Genomic DNA, 15540 nt, shown 5'->3' with positions numbered 1-15540 from the left:
CTCCTTTTGGCCAACATTTTTTATGGATATCAATTCTATTTCATTAAGCCTCCCACTCATAAATAAAGATTTTTATCATTACCATTCACAACTAAATGTGACATTCTGAACTTGGAGATTGAACCAAGTTTTTCCTGTATGACAGCCATTTCTAAATTTAGCTTTCTGCAAATGTAGCTGATTGTGCTACTATTTTCACAGGAGCCTGTGAGAAATCTTTCTTTGGGGTCAAGCTTGTATTTTGTCCCTTGTGATACGAATCCTGTGCTGATGGCGATATTTGGAAGCCTTATTAGGGGAAATGCATGGTGGAATCTGTGATGAGCGTGACCTTTCAACAGCCTTTGCACATGTGGGCTGTTTTCATTATAAGGGCTTCATGAAATGCCCTTTATCTAGAAAGCTTCCTCTAGAGCCTGGAAGTTCAAATAGGGAACGATTGTAGATCCTCAGTCACCTCCACGTTTTCATCTTCTCAGTGAATTGGGAACAAAGGCTTTTTGATTTTCTCATACAGCTTTGCTCTTCAGCAAAAACTTCCCTTTCACCTAAGGTCTGAATTTCACACTTGTGAACAGGTCATTCAGAGAATTCCTCCTGCTACAGCAACGTTTTGATTTCTGGTACAATGCTAGTCTAATTTAAAGGACTTGGAGTTTAATAAACTTTGGTTTAATATTATATATAATATATATTTATCTTCCACCTTCCCAGAATTAGATGCACATTGTAAGATAAGTCTTTGGAAAGCCCATTTCTCAACTGTGTGACGTGTGATGGCACAGGGAAACCATAACAACCAGTTTAACCTCACTTATTTATGTCTCTGTTTCTAAAATGAAGGTAATAATTATTAATAATTCATCATTAACTGCATTATTCTACCTAAGTGTTTAACTTGTTCATTAGCTGGAGGCATATGCACTTTGTACACCTGCTGCATCAACCACATTGTGAAGTCCCATTCACTGTTGCAAAACATCATTCACTGTTGTCTGTTTCAGAGGAAGAACACAGCCAGTGTCATTAAAGGGAAGTTTTCTTACTAGATATATTGTTTTCTCTTTTTGTAGGTATTTTCTCAGTGCTCAGCTTGGCATCTGAATGTACCACTCTTGCTGCTGAACTTCCCAAAGTGTCTTACGTGAAGGCCTTAGATGTCTGGCTGATTGTTTGCCTTCTCTTTGGGTTTGCATCCCTGGTGGAATATGCTGTGGTTCAGGTAATGCTAAATAATCCAAAGAGAATTGAAGCTGAAAAAGCAAAGATTGCCAAGGCAGAGCAAGCGGAAGGGAAGGGTGGAAATGCTGCCAAGAAGAACACTGTGAATGGCACAGGGACTCCTGTTCACATCAGCACTTTACAGGTAGGAGCTGCAAAGCTTTGTATGCAAATTCAGTATTCTTCTCTATTAACCCAATTCCAGGAATATACTGCTTGTAATAATTTTGAATAGTGCTTAATCTTGGAAGGGGCCAGGACATAAAGAACATGGTGATAACTAATGGCTAGCAATCTGACCAATTGGTCCCTAGTGTTTTGGGGTCAGAAGTTCTAAGTGAAAAATTTGTCTCTTAGTGTCATAGCACTGTGGTTGCTTCTTAGCTTTAGGTAAATAAAGTAGCAAGCAGCTTTACAGTTGCTGTTTTTCTCATAATAAATAGCAGCTGTCAAGCTGTAACTATTCAGAGGATAACACTCTCAGGCAGTATTTGCTGAGAGCATACTCAAATAACACCCAGCTCATTGCTTTCCTCGGGATGGCCACAGCTGCACTGCATTGCATGCCTAGGAAGCCAGGAATCCAGAAGTCGTAGCATTTGTAGACAAAAGTCCGATCTGTTTGTGTCAAACAGTTCCTGCATTTCTTGTGTTGCCAGATGGAATTTATGTGTAAATCAGTCAGATTTCACTATATGGTTAAAGATGACATGTACATCTTCACTCAGGACGAAGTTTTCCATTATGTTGCTGATATTTTAGAAGTCCCTGTTTGTGCTCCAAGAGTTATGAGACATCCCAGTCCAACTGCCTTCAGTCCTAAGTGATATTTACTTGACATTTATTCTGCAGAAGAAAATACTTTATTCTACAACATGTCTAATACGAATTTGGCTTTTCCTTTTCAATGACTCAGCAATTCTGTTGTATAAAATACAGCTACTAGGCTAGATCCAAGTGGTAATATCGGTACACTGTGACTCCAATGTTTCTTTAAGGAATGAGTAGTTTATGCAAGAATGGCTGAAATCTTGTCTTAGTATCAAGCTGGGATTTCCCCATAACCAATTTCCCCCAGTTCAGAAGAGCCACAGGTATTGAAGAACAGCGCACTTAACCACCGTAATTCTCATCTGGTAGAAGAATCTTTGGGAAATGTTGACAACTACTTTTGGTAGACAAGTAATCTCAGCTTAGAGTAACCCCATGACTGCTTTGACTTGTGTCATGAGTAATTCCCCAAACCCAGGCAATGTGAGAACTGAGTAGAAAGAAAATGGCTCTGCTGTGGTTTTGCTTCCCCTGAGCTGAATGTGATAATTTTGTGTTCAGCAACCTGCAGGTCCCAAATTCAGCTGTTTCTTCTGACAAAATAGTTGCAAAAAATCCAGCAGAGCAGCATATAATATATTTTTCCTATTTCCAGTACTTTAAAAGTGTTAAGTGTTTAGCTTGATCAATTACAAGTTTAACAAAAATTACAGTTTTTCAGTAGTGTGAACAAAACCAATTGCTAAATTACTGATTCTTCTTGGTATGCACACCCTCTAAGGTACATGCCATTGTCATATTCATGTGGAAAACAAAATTGTGTATGTACAATTACCTATGTTGTGCTTTCATCTTTTAATTTTTTTTCAAGAAGGCACTGGTATACAGCGTGTTTTAAGACTTAGAAGGGGAATCATTATTCACAGAAGTTCAGTAATGTTCCCCGTGAATGGTGTCTAGCAGTAGGCTGAAGGTTTTTAGAATTCGAAATTCAGTTTGCCCTCCTCTCATAGCACCTCCCCTCCATGAACTTGAAATGTCAGCCTCAGTTTCTCATGTTTGACTTGCACTTTTCAGGGTCTTTCCAGTTTGTTATGAGAAATTTTTAATATTCTACTAGCTTCTGATGACTTCTATACAGACATTTACAAAAAATTTATTTGCCAAGACATAGTGGAAATAAGTATTCCATGCTGTAAAAGTTTATAATGTGGCTGAGTGGCTCATGGCTAATGATCCAGCTTGAATTAATCCACCTGCTTTGAAACACAGCCTACCAGAGGAAATGTATCCTGGGCTGGTAATTTCTGGGAAGATGACCAGGCTGAGGTAGAGAAAGGTCCCAGACCAATGAATCATTTGACATCAGGATGTGGTAGGACAGAGATACTAGATTTTATATATTTGAATGTTATAAATCTGCCTCTCTAAACCTGCTACTGCATAGGAGTACTTTGAAAATTCTCAGCCCTGGAAAAGCCTGTACTGAAGTCCTAAATCAGAACAGCTGTAAATCTTTTGGTAGCTCTGACTTCTAATCCAAAACTAGGCCTGCCCCACAAAAATTTGGATTGCACCCATGCAGTAATGGTAAATAGTAGTAAATGCATACCAGTAATGATCAGGTAGAGAATGCATTTGTCACATGGAAAATATGTGAGGGAGAGAAACATTAAAGAAGCAGGTAATGGAAAAAAAATGGATGTTGAAAGGCATAAAGAATACAAAACAAAAAGAGGCCAGTGTGCTGTCCTAGAACTTCAGGAGCTGTTTCTCATTGGGGTCATGGAGGATTGTGTGGGAGGCAAGAGCAAATACTGTTCTAAATGTCAGGAAAGACTTAGGTGGCCCAGTGTATAACTTTAGGAGAAAAGGATGACTTATAACTGCAGCCCTGAAATATGCCCTATAGAAATGTTTAAGGATGTTCTTTTTCCACATAGGAGGTGATATTCAGGCAAAAGTGACTGAGGGTGTAGCTGGAAATGTCAGCATAGCTAGGCTTGAAACAGTGGATAGAGCAGATGGGACTTGAAGGTAAAGCCAAGGGAAAACACAGGGAAGCAGAAAACGCCAAGTGGGGAAAAACAGAGGGCATGGATAATTCCTTTTATAAGTGTTTCTCCTGTTTAAATTAAGCTCTTACATATTATGAAACGTTAACTGAATGGTGCTGATACATATCTTTAAGTTATTAGAAGGAAATAAAATTTTAAAACAGAAGTTACTTTCTGTCACTTTAAAATGCCCCTGATCCTGATGCTGTGGCAGTTTGTGTTCCCTGAGCAGCAAGCTGCGCACCTGCTGCTTTTGCAGTGTTGCAACAGTGATGTCTCTGCAGGAGATTTGGGGAAAGGGTCTGCATGTAAGGTACAGGGGAGTTGCTGGGTTGAGAAGATCCTTGGTGAGAGGAGGATCAGAGGGAAGCAAGCGCAGCAATCGGGCATCTCTGGTTCCAGTCTTCATGGAATAACTTGCTTGTTGTGTGCTTGCTCCATTTGTGAAACTTAAAATGGCATCTGGAGATTTGGCATTTTTGATTTTAGTAAAAAACAACTGTAACAAAAACTCATGATAATCCCTAAAAATACAAGCAGCTATTGTTCCATTTTTAGGAATAAAGGCATAAGCTTTTCAGTGTATCCTAAATATTAAAAGCTTAATGTAATTCATAATTACAGGCTAGGAGAAGAGGTCCTCTGTAACAGAACCTGCAAGGGTGAACTGAAAGTTTTCAGCAGAAAGCACTTTTGTCACTGTGTCAAACAGTTGGTGATCATGACCAATAATCACCAATGGTGACAGTGAAAATAGCAGGGTGAAAAGAGTGCTCACAATTTGCCAATCACCCAAAGATGGAGAAAGGCTTCCACAGATGTATAGCTACTTTACCAGATCCTGGGAACTGGCTGATGTAAAAGCTGCATGTTGCTAGCATACGCCAGCCCCTCAAGTCCAAGCTTTATGAGTCATGCTCCCTTCAACAAAAACCCTTGAAATGTCAGTGCCATTTTAAACCCAGAGGTTTATCAATATGACTGTCTGATTTAAGTCAAGTGGTCTGTCTGTCAAGATCACCCTGAATCTGTAGGGAAAAGAAGAGAAAATAAGCACTTCTGATGTGTATTTCTAGGAGAAGCAGTGGCTATGCACTTAGAGGCAAAAAGCCATGAGAAAATACAGCTTGGCTCCCTTAGCTCATAGTGGCTGAGACTAGATGCTGTTCTAAGCAGAGGAGAAAATTATGCAGTCTGGTGATAACTGCTTGTACTGGCTTTTTTATTGAGAATCCTCAGCAGGAGTTTGCATGTGTTTCCTAGCAATGAAACATCATACAGTGAGAAAAACAGGAAAAAAGGGAAATGTTTTGAAGACGAATAATTTCTTTTTTTCTTGCTTTCATTGCTGACGTGATTACAGTGAGAGATTGCACTGTTAACTGTAACAACACCCCTCCGTTTGAAAGCCACATTTTTATCACGTCCATTTATAGAAACTGTCCCCCACAGATAATGTGCTAATGACTGGAGAGAACATTTGCTAAAAGAATGGTTCTGGCAGATGATGAATAGCACTAGGCAAGTTGTGGTAATAGCTCTAATACCAGTTATTTTTAAAAAGAAGTGGTGCTACTGCTTGCTTTATCTTGTCAGAGCCAAATCTGGGCTCTGAAACATGAGATGGGTTATGTTCATCTCTACTGAGTTATAATGTACTTGGCCACTGGTGGTGACCTGTGGTGACCTAATCTTCCCAGGGTTTTTCCCCCCTCAAGTGGCTCTCCAGACTCAACTTTTTTATTGTAGAACCACCAAAAACCCAGCTTACATTTTGTCTCGTACGCAAAACCACAGGCTGCAGCCTATTTTAATAGCTCCTGACAGCATTTCAGGTACAGAGTAGGTACTTTCTGCTCCAGTGACTCTCACATTCATCCTTGGAGATAATTCAAAACACGACTGTAAAAAGGCCCCGAGCAGTCTGCTTTGAGCAGGGGGTTGGACTAGATGATCTTCAGAGGTCCCTGCCAACCTTAGCCGTAATACTGTGACATTTTATGTATTAATATTTTTTGTCCTGTACTTGGCATGGAATATTTGGAATGTGGTAGCATATTCCTGCTGAGCTGCACCAGAAAATATACTCAGCATGAATGCAGACTAATGCTAAACAATAATTACTTTATTGATGATCTACTATCTATCATTATGGAAAGAGCAAGAGAAGAGCACAAAACAAGTGCAAGAGAGATGAATAACAGAGCTTGTTAAAAAACCCCTCCTTTGTTTTGTATGGAGGCCCCTTGCAGAAGTGGCAGCACTGGGGACAGATCTGCATGCCAACAGGAGGCTGGGGGCACAGCAGCGGAGGCAGGGAGGATGTGCTGTGCAGAGCAGGGAAGGCAGCACTACGCTGGGGAAGCTCTTCAGCCTGAGGGGCACGTGCTGAGCTTGAGAAGCTGCCAGCACTGTAGCACGTTTGAAGCCTTGCTAAGTGTTATGGACAATACATTTCTGCTCTCAAAAATGGTGGCTTTTGTATTACACTTCATCCTGATGGATAAAGAGGACTTGATCACAGGATGAACAGTCAGTTGAAAAGGATCTTTATTCTATTTGCACAAAATAAATTGAATCAAGTCCACGGAATTTTTGGTGCTGTGAAAGGTCAGATTTCACAAATTTGAGAACTGTCTAATCTGGATGGAAGAATTTAAACAAAATGTATGAATGCTGCTGGTGAGCTAATAGTGTTCAAACCAGATGTAAAGGTATCCTAATTTAAGAAAACCCCTGAAACTTAACAAACAACACAATTGAAGGCAAACTCCCCAAAGATTTAAAACTAACTCAGCTTCAAGCATTTCTCTTTTCTTCTCACTGGCAAGTGGGAGATGAGAGTAATAAATATAAGCTGAATTCAATAAAATAATTGTCTAAGTAAGAAAAGAGATATATGCATAGCATAACTGAGGGAAATAGGAAGTTACTTTTCATATACAGCAAGAATATAAAACCTTGTGAGAAGAGTAATGGTACTATACTAGGTAGAGGTGCTGTAAGTATCAAGAATTAACAGAGAAAAGCATTGAACAAATATTCAGCTCTATGTCTGGGGAAAAGCCACATATATTCAATCTGTGGATAAAGTAGTTCTCATTCACAGTAGCTGATGAGAATGTTAAACAGTAACTGTTAGACATTTTACAATCAAGATTTCAGCTTAAGTTGCATCTAGAATTTTTTACAGAGCTGGTCTGTGAGTGCTGTGGAACATTAATATTGATTTTTTAATAAATCCTTTAAATCTGGGAGATTTCCAAAATACAGCAAGAAGCTAAGTTTATGCCAGTATTTTAAAAGCTAAGTGGCATAACATGAATAATTATAAGCCTGACATCAATCAGCGGAGAATATTGCATGGCTTACAGGGGCTGACTAATAATTATTGTTTGTAAGTATTAATTATCTTTATTATTACTCATCATTCACCCCCATGTTAGCTAATAAATGGGTCAGTGAAATTAAAGTTGATCTGTGTGTTTATTGTTTCAATCAAACAGAATATAACTTTTTAAGTACTATTAGGTTGGCAGATGTAATGATCAGAAAGTAAGAAACTCTTTAAGAACATTTTTCTTGGCTTTGTATTTCAGCCCGGTTACATCATCTGAATTATGCAAAATCAAGGTTAGATTTGTTACCATCTCTATGTACCAGCAGTTAATCAGACTAACTATAGTCATGCCTCATGTGTGAATATTGAAGCCAAATAAATTCAGATTAGAAATAAGGTACATATGTTTCTGAGGAACAAGGTCATGGAAAAAATTCTCCATCCTGGATGTTTTTAAAGGAAAATCTAGTGTAACTAGTTTGGGCAGTAAATGTGGAAAGTGAGGAGGAGCAGCAGAGGCAGAGTTGAGGAGTTAGTTGCTCCTCCCTGCCAGTCTGCATGCATGAGCAGCACTTATTCTTTCATCTCTTTCCCCATTGTCTTCTCACATTATTCCCCTGATTCTGCAATTAAAGGCATTCTGAAGAGGCACACATGCTGCAGCTCTGGAGCAGCAGCAGGTGCTGAGCTTGGCAGCGAGCACCAGTCTGCCCAAATTTTTTTAAAGGTGAGAAACCATCATCACAAGGGGTCTTATAGATTCTCAGAGGTGTTTTTAGGTACTTTTGAGCTGTTCTTCAAAAGACAGGTGTTCTGTCCATCCTACCAAACCTAGACAAGGTGGTCCAGTTCTGGAAGAAACAGGGAACTAGGTCTGTGTTTTGGGCCAAGCCCCAAGAGCCATCACCTTCCCGTGCTCTCCTTCCCCCTCCCCTCCCACCAAATCCATGCCAGAGGGACAAGGTGTGGCTGCCCAGCTCTCCCTTGGGAATGCAGGGTGTCCCCACACTATCCCAGAAGTCTTCCCTTCCCAAACAGCTGCTCCCCATACCCTGCTGGGGAAAAGCCGTAAATCTGGTGGAAGCATCCTGTGAGTTGGGTCTGGCCCACAGGTCATGATGCTGGGACAGGATAAGGCAAGTGATATCAAATATTTTCTGTGTCAGGATGAGGTCAAAAGGATATAATATTTAACATTTTACTATTCTTTAGAATAGTAACATCTTCAGTGTAGTACAATAAAATCAAGTCCTATGATTTTTTTTTTTGTACAGAAAAGATTCCTGTAGCCTTTGGTAATTTTTTGGTGCAGTAAATGTGGAAACTGAAGAGGAACAGAGGCATTGTTAGGATTATTGTTAGGCTTCTAGCACAAACCAAGACAAAAATGAATAAAAAGCAGATAATAATATATTTTATATTGGCACATTGACACACTTTATATTAGCTCACATTGTTTAGGAAAAGCTATAGGTCAACTGGAGTGAATTTTTAATAGTTTTAATAGTTAATTTTTAATTTTTAATAGATTAAAACAACAGAAGCATTGGAGAGTTGAAGAGAAATATGAGAAAAAATTTTAAAATATGTTTAGGCAGCAGCTGAGTGTAGTAAATAGAAGAATGTCAGATTTGTAAAGCTGAGGAAATAGATGAAATTATTTTCAAAAGTAGCATATACTTATTCAAGAAAAATTTGGGCCAGGTTGCTCATACAAGGAAAATTGTGTCACCCTGATAAATCAGTACTCCAGCTGACACTGAACTAAGCAGAGCTCTGTGTGAACATGCTGTGAACAGTTCTCTGCTTATAAGGCAGAGGTGACCTAGAATCCACTCTCAGTCCTGAGTGGGAATGAGAACCGACTTGTAACAGCCTTTAGGGGAGCACTCTAGATACTGCAGTTGGAACAGGAATATTCTGTGCTATAAATGAGAGAACTTAAGCTACAATTAGTGTCACTGAATTTTACAACATATTGCTGGTATGAGGAATGGACTACAAGTTTTTAAATCCAAAAGGAGGCCTATGATTTCATACAAGATTCTATTTCTTGTAGTGACCTTACTAAATCTTGCTAGGTTTGACCATGGGAAAAATCTAATATTCCTGTGACTCTTCAGTTAACATGCACCGCAGTCCTGCAACTTCATTTTTCATTGCACAAGGGTCTGCTTTATGTCTTTATTACCTGTGTCACTGGGTATGATCTGATTGGAAGGAATGTCTCAGATTGGTGAATAATAGCATCCTGTCACCCAGGGTCACACAATCATGTTTATCTGTGTCTTAGTCACCACCATACTAGACAGCTTGCCCCTGCTACTCCAGTAATGAACACTGGCCTATGCTGTCAGGTCTTTGAGGACTTGGAGACAGTTGCAAGAAATTTGTACGTATAGTTTTGTCCTACCTATCTTGTTTTTCTTCTTTATAACATGGAATCTTGATTTTGTGGTGGTTTAGGGATGGTATTCTCCAATTTAATTCTCCAATTTAGTACTCCCACTAAAACCATGCACTCCTCCACACACTCCACCTCCTTGCTCCAAGTGGAGGCACAAAAGGTAAAGATCATGGTTTGAGATGAGAAAAATTCACTGAAAATGGCAATGAGCTAAGAAAATGAGCAGTTGACAGCAATAATATTAATAACAAAAGGTGTAAGAAAATAAATGATTCACACAGAAAAATTCTCTGACAACAGACAATATTGGATGGCTCTCTCTGCACGTTTTGTCGACCAGAAGGAACATCTTTGTGCCAGAAGAGAATTTCTTTCCTCAGCCCTGGCAATGACATGAGGTGATACAGAGTAACCTCTGTGCCCTGGCCATGCCTCCTCCTGGCTACTGCAAAAATTAACTCTTTCCTGGCTGGAACCAGGACAAACCTACACCTCTGTTTAATGCACTGGTTTCAAAATGTACTGCTTTCATGAGAAATAGAACTCTTGAAAATTTGGGAAGGTGTATCCACTTTTTTCAGAAGGAATAGTGTCATGCTTTTCTTCCACCTTGCATTAGAATCAGCTTTGTCAATAATAGGAGTAAAAGCCCCAATGAAAGTTTAAGTTTCTTCCAGACTGCCTCAGTTCTTTCCACGCAGGATAAGTTGTCACTGTCATAGAGAAGCTAATAGTATTCAGAATATTTTTCATTCATTCATTAACCTGGTACTTTTTTATGACACTATTATTATTATTATTATTATTATTTTAGTAATTACAAAATATGACCATGCAAATATCCCAAATTATCAGGCAAAAACTGCAGAAAACCAGAGGTGGAGACAGATGATGGTAAAACACCTGGGAGTATTGTGAAGGAGAGACAGGCTAATGGGTAGAAGGAATAGGCCGCTTTTGGAATAACTGAGTTTTATTGTACCAGTGGCTTCAAGAAGCCTTAGTAAAACTTACATTTATGTCAGTTGCCCATGGGTATAGCCTGATTTCTGACCTTGCATTTTCTCAACTAACGCTCAGGTTATATATGTGAACAAAGTCATTGTCTGTATTCTTTTTTCTTCTTTTTTTTTTCCTCTGTCTTCCTGAGAAGTCCAATTGAAGTGAAAGTTTGGGAGGGGTTTACCCAAGTCACAAAGCACAGTGCCTTGCAAGTAGGCTCTAAATCACTTCAAGCTCCCTGAACAGGGTTGGTTCTCCTAGAGACGTGTTGAATCTGAAATAAAAACTTAATAAAATCCAGTCAAGAGAATATAGGAACCTTTTTTCACTGCACAAAAAAGGTATTGCTTGATCCCCAAGAGCACTAAAGGAGCTATAGGAAACACAGGAATTCTGTTGTTGTATTTAGATTTCCCAGTTAAATGCTTCTGCAGTGCTGAGAGCAGTGTTACACCTGTGTTACCTGTCTTTACAGAGGCACTAAGCTCCACAGGTACAAACAAAATGCTTCTCACCGTGCAAGTTGGTCACCATAGGATGTGGTGTAGGATCCTGACCTGATGACCTCTTTAGAACCAGAACAAACTGAAATTAATTGCATCAAACATTGAATTTCAGGGCTAATTCTGACTATGGGTTTCAGAGATCAGAATAGTGCAAGTATTGAATAATATCAGGCCTGCAGGTTCATCAGTACAGAATCAATAACCAAAATACTCCCCACAAAAATTTTCTCTCCCCTTCTATCATCTTAAAATGAAGGAGTTTAGCTATAGCAGATTGCAGAGCATGAGGCACCTTGTGCATGAAAAATGACACAATTATGAATGTTTGGATTATGTTGATATGATTGACTGATCATCCTTAAGTACTTTATAACATAACCATTCCACAAATTAGTCTGATGTAATGTATCCCTATCAACAAGTAATTTCCTATATGTTTGTTTGCAGTGTTCTTTAGCAGCTGCATGAAGTTTGCTAATGAGCTGTGGTGAGTCAATCATCATTCCCCTCACTCTTTATTTCATAGGTTGGTGAGACCAGATGCAAAAAAGTTTGCACTTCGAAATCTGATCTGAGATCCAACGATTTCAGCATTGTTGGAAGCTTGCCAAGGGATTTTGAATTATCAAATTATGACTGTTATGGGAAGCCCATTGAAGTCAACAATGGGCTCGGGAAATCTCAAGCCAAGAACAACAAGAAGCCTCCTCCTCCCAAGCCTGTCATTCCATCAGCAGCAAAGAGAATCGATCTTTATGCAAGAGCACTGTTTCCTTTTTGCTTCTTGTTCTTCAACGTCATATACTGGTCCATATATTTATGATAAATCTTTTATTTTTTTTCATATGTGTAAAATATAGCCCATTTCATTATCCCTTCCCAGTCATGAAGGCCACTGTGTGAAATTATTTGCATTTGCAAAGCAATATGTTGCATCTTGATGCCGTGCGATTGTACTGAACATATGGCATCTGAAATTTGAATGAAAGCATGAACTGCAATGTCTGTGCTCTGACCAACTTTGTATATAAATGTACAGCATACATCCTGCTTTAGGAATATATATGAAGGACGATGCCTACTACATTATAAAGCTGAATAATGCTCTTCAGTTATTAGTAACATACAGAAATTTAAAGTGTTTCTGACAATGAAACTGATGTGCACGTTGAGTATTATTAAAATCAGTATTCTAGTATATGTAGTATTTAACAGCTTTTCTGCTGACTTCCAGAGGAAAAAGAAACACCCACCAAACATCTTGTTCTTGTATAATTTCAGCTGGCACTGTTGAAGAAAAAGCTAAGGTGTAATTATTATTATTTAGACTTTGTAAATGAAGGTAGCATCAAGTAAGCAGATCTTGTCTATGTGGAAAAATGAAGATCAGAGAACTACTAATTTTGTAGAATCAGCTCATTTAGGAAACAAACCCCAACAACTGTGTCCATGAAGCAGGCACAGTTAAATGTGTTAGAATATGCTAGCAATAAAACATTGGGGAAAATTTTAACTGCTGTTTCTTTAGCTACCAACTAGTACATAAAAAACAAATGGGCCACTTTCTAGACTAAAGATATCAAGAGTTTTGGAGAGGCATCACAAGATGCAGCTCCGTATCAGTTTTGTTCTACATTTTTACATTAGTTTGTCCTCTGGCTCAGCTTCTGTAGCACCTGGCAAGCCTGCAGTATGTAAGTCACAATTTCTTTGTTGTTGCATTGGACACTTCTTACTTGATTTGTTTTGTTTATCCCCTTGAAAGCTTTCATTTTTAACAAACCAGTTGTCAAGACAAAATCCCATTTTCACCAATAATTATACCTTTTCTGTTTGTGTGCTAGCTAGCACACAGCCACCAGTAGGTGTGAAAACATGTCCTAAGGTCTAAGAGGCTGAGACTCTCGGGCCCTGGTGTGCCTATGTATTAATTAATGGCTGCCCTCACCAACTCATTGATCTGGCTGCTATGTTTTGGAGAATAAGGTCCTATGCACTAAATAGTTCTGATAGGAGCCTGCTTTCCATTTCCCAGAGGAAAATGCATGGAGACTACCTTAACATGGGCTCCTTGGTGTGCATAGGGCAGGAGCTGTGGTCTCCTGTGGATGCCAGGGTACATCCCTTCATAAGGGTGAGTCATGAGAAGAAATGTGGCCAAAAGAAAGCTGCATGTAGGTAGGTATGTGAGTAGTGTGTTTCCTGAGAGCAGGGATTTGACCTCAGCCCATGAGAGCATGCCATACACATCTCTGCTGGTAGAGATGGGGCACCAGAGATAGTTAAAACATGAAAATAAGCCACCTCTCACTAACTTTGAAATTGATTAAAGGAAATCTGGACTGTTGGCTTCTCATAGGCTAGGAAGGGACTGGTTTAAATACATGTAACCTTCCACAGTGTGGAAACAAACAATCCTGCTTGTTGTGCTACACTTCTGGCACGTCCAGGATGTGTTGAGCTGATGCAGACCACAAGTGGACTGTTGGATCACTTGGGACTTGCCCACAACGAGAATGTTGTCCATCTACAACGATCCTGTGCAACCAAAAGGTCAAAAGTGGGAATGTAAGAAGAGGAATGGCATTCCACACTGGCTTCACTGGACATCTGGGGAACCTGCATGCCCAGAGCTTTTACAAACCACTGCCACTTTGTGATCAACAGGCTGGCTGCAGCAACTCACATTTGGGTGGAAGAGATCTGCTCTTCACAGTATGGTCACATGAGCTCCACCAGCTTCCTGGCCACTGTCTGATGGAGGTTTCAGGCAGCCACTCTACCAAGTGGCTACAGTTTGTCTTTTGGATTTCTTTCTGATCCAAAGTGGAAGGTGAATCCCAGATGTTATTGAGCTGTGTTGAACGGGGGCTGAGGGAAATTATATCTTTAAGGTCTAGTTCAAACTTTTAATATTTCTGTTAGTTGAAGGTAATTGCAGAATTGTCAGAGACTCTAAGAAGCAATAAGGATAAAAGAAAGAGAGAAAGGATGGGAGGGGGAACTTTTATACATACAGAATGGTATATTTATAGACATTATTTATTCTCATACTTGTATTTTTTCTTACAGTACTGGAAGGCAAAAAAATAATTACCTTGTGTTGGAAATTATATGAATTTTGGAAGATAATTTTCTTGTTATAACTGTTATTAAATGATTTATCTGTAATTAATGTCCACATGCTATCTGTAAAATCTCAATTATAGATTTTATTGTTAAATTAATCTTTGTTCCTTCTTGCTTTCCTGCTTACTTGATGGCTTTTGTGTTTTATCATAAAACACTTAATCAATAATACACTGTAATTGCTTTCCAACTCACACAAAGGGAAGCAAGAGGAATGAATATTGTTCAGATAAAGGTTTTTTTGTTCATTACAGCACAAAAACTAAGGCCAGAAGCAAAGTTTAACATCAAATTTGAAACTTAATTTAAAATGAAACCAAGCATCAGCTATAAAGTATTAATTTTCTTTTTACTTACACTAGATAATATTGCAGTGTTGGTATTACCTTGGAATATATTCGCTTGTCCTACTGAGCAGTAATAATTGATTTCTTTTATTTTTCTTCTTTCTACTAAAGGTCATCAAGAGTTTTGCATACTATCTCACACTATGGTCCACCAGCACCCTCTAGTTGTAAAATTCAGCCTGTGGACTGATTTCCAGAATAATGTGCAAATACAAAACTGTATACAAAATAGGATCCTAATTGCTAATTATAACATGAAAGAAAAAAATATTATTAAATTAAAAATATATGGGCACAAAATCAATATACAGCTCTAGAAGTTTTCCATGCAGTTAAAATTTAGAAGTATAGAAATGAAGGCATTCAAGTAGTTGCAAATATGAGGTTCATGAAGTGCAGCTTAGTAACTCAATTAACTAGCCATGATGTCTAAACAAACCACATGACAGCAAAATCTGGTTTTGTGGGAGAGCCCATCTGTGTTTCAGCTGACATTTACTTCAAGTTCTGCTCTTAACTGCTAGGAGAGTTACAAATTTTTGTTCTACCCTTAAGATAAACCTTGGTATTTTCTTAGTTCTTAAGTATTGAGGGGTAGTATTCAAGTAGCTAATTCTGTTCTTTTATAGTATCATCACCCTTTAGATATATTTCTGCAATTTTTCAGGATTTTGGAACACATTGAAACACTGTGTTAGGAATTTCCATGGAGATTATTTAATTCATTTCTCAACTGCATCTAAAAATTTAAGGTAGGCAA

The 15540-nt window shown here is 38.7% G+C and overlaps 1 protein-coding gene across 4 annotated transcripts in view; it reads left to right on the top strand.

The window, feature by feature from the left end:
• The window catches only part of GLRB (glycine receptor beta), a 48711-nt gene extending 34180 nt beyond the window's left edge, over positions 1–14531 (top strand). For all 4 annotated transcript variants that reach the window (XM_088056707.1, XM_088056708.1, XM_005517580.2 and 1 more), the window contains 2 exons: positions 1074–1366; positions 11831–14531. In XM_088056707.1, coding sequence (XP_087912833.1) covers positions 1074–1366; positions 11831–12127 — 590 coding nt within the window. In that variant the 3' untranslated portion in view covers positions 12128–14531. The remainder of the gene's footprint in view (positions 1–1073; positions 1367–11830) is intronic.
• The last annotated feature ends 1009 nt before the right edge of the window (positions 14532–15540 follow it).

The sequence above is a fragment of the Pseudopodoces humilis genome, chromosome 6, assembly GCF_049639895.1.
Source record: "Pseudopodoces humilis isolate 2021_Gansu_Grassland_sample_001 chromosome 6, ASM4963989v1, whole genome shotgun sequence".
NCBI lineage: Eukaryota > Metazoa > Chordata > Aves > Passeriformes > Paridae > Pseudopodoces > Pseudopodoces humilis.
Note: the sequence above shows the minus strand (reverse complement) of the source record. Positions and strands in the feature narration are given on the sequence as shown.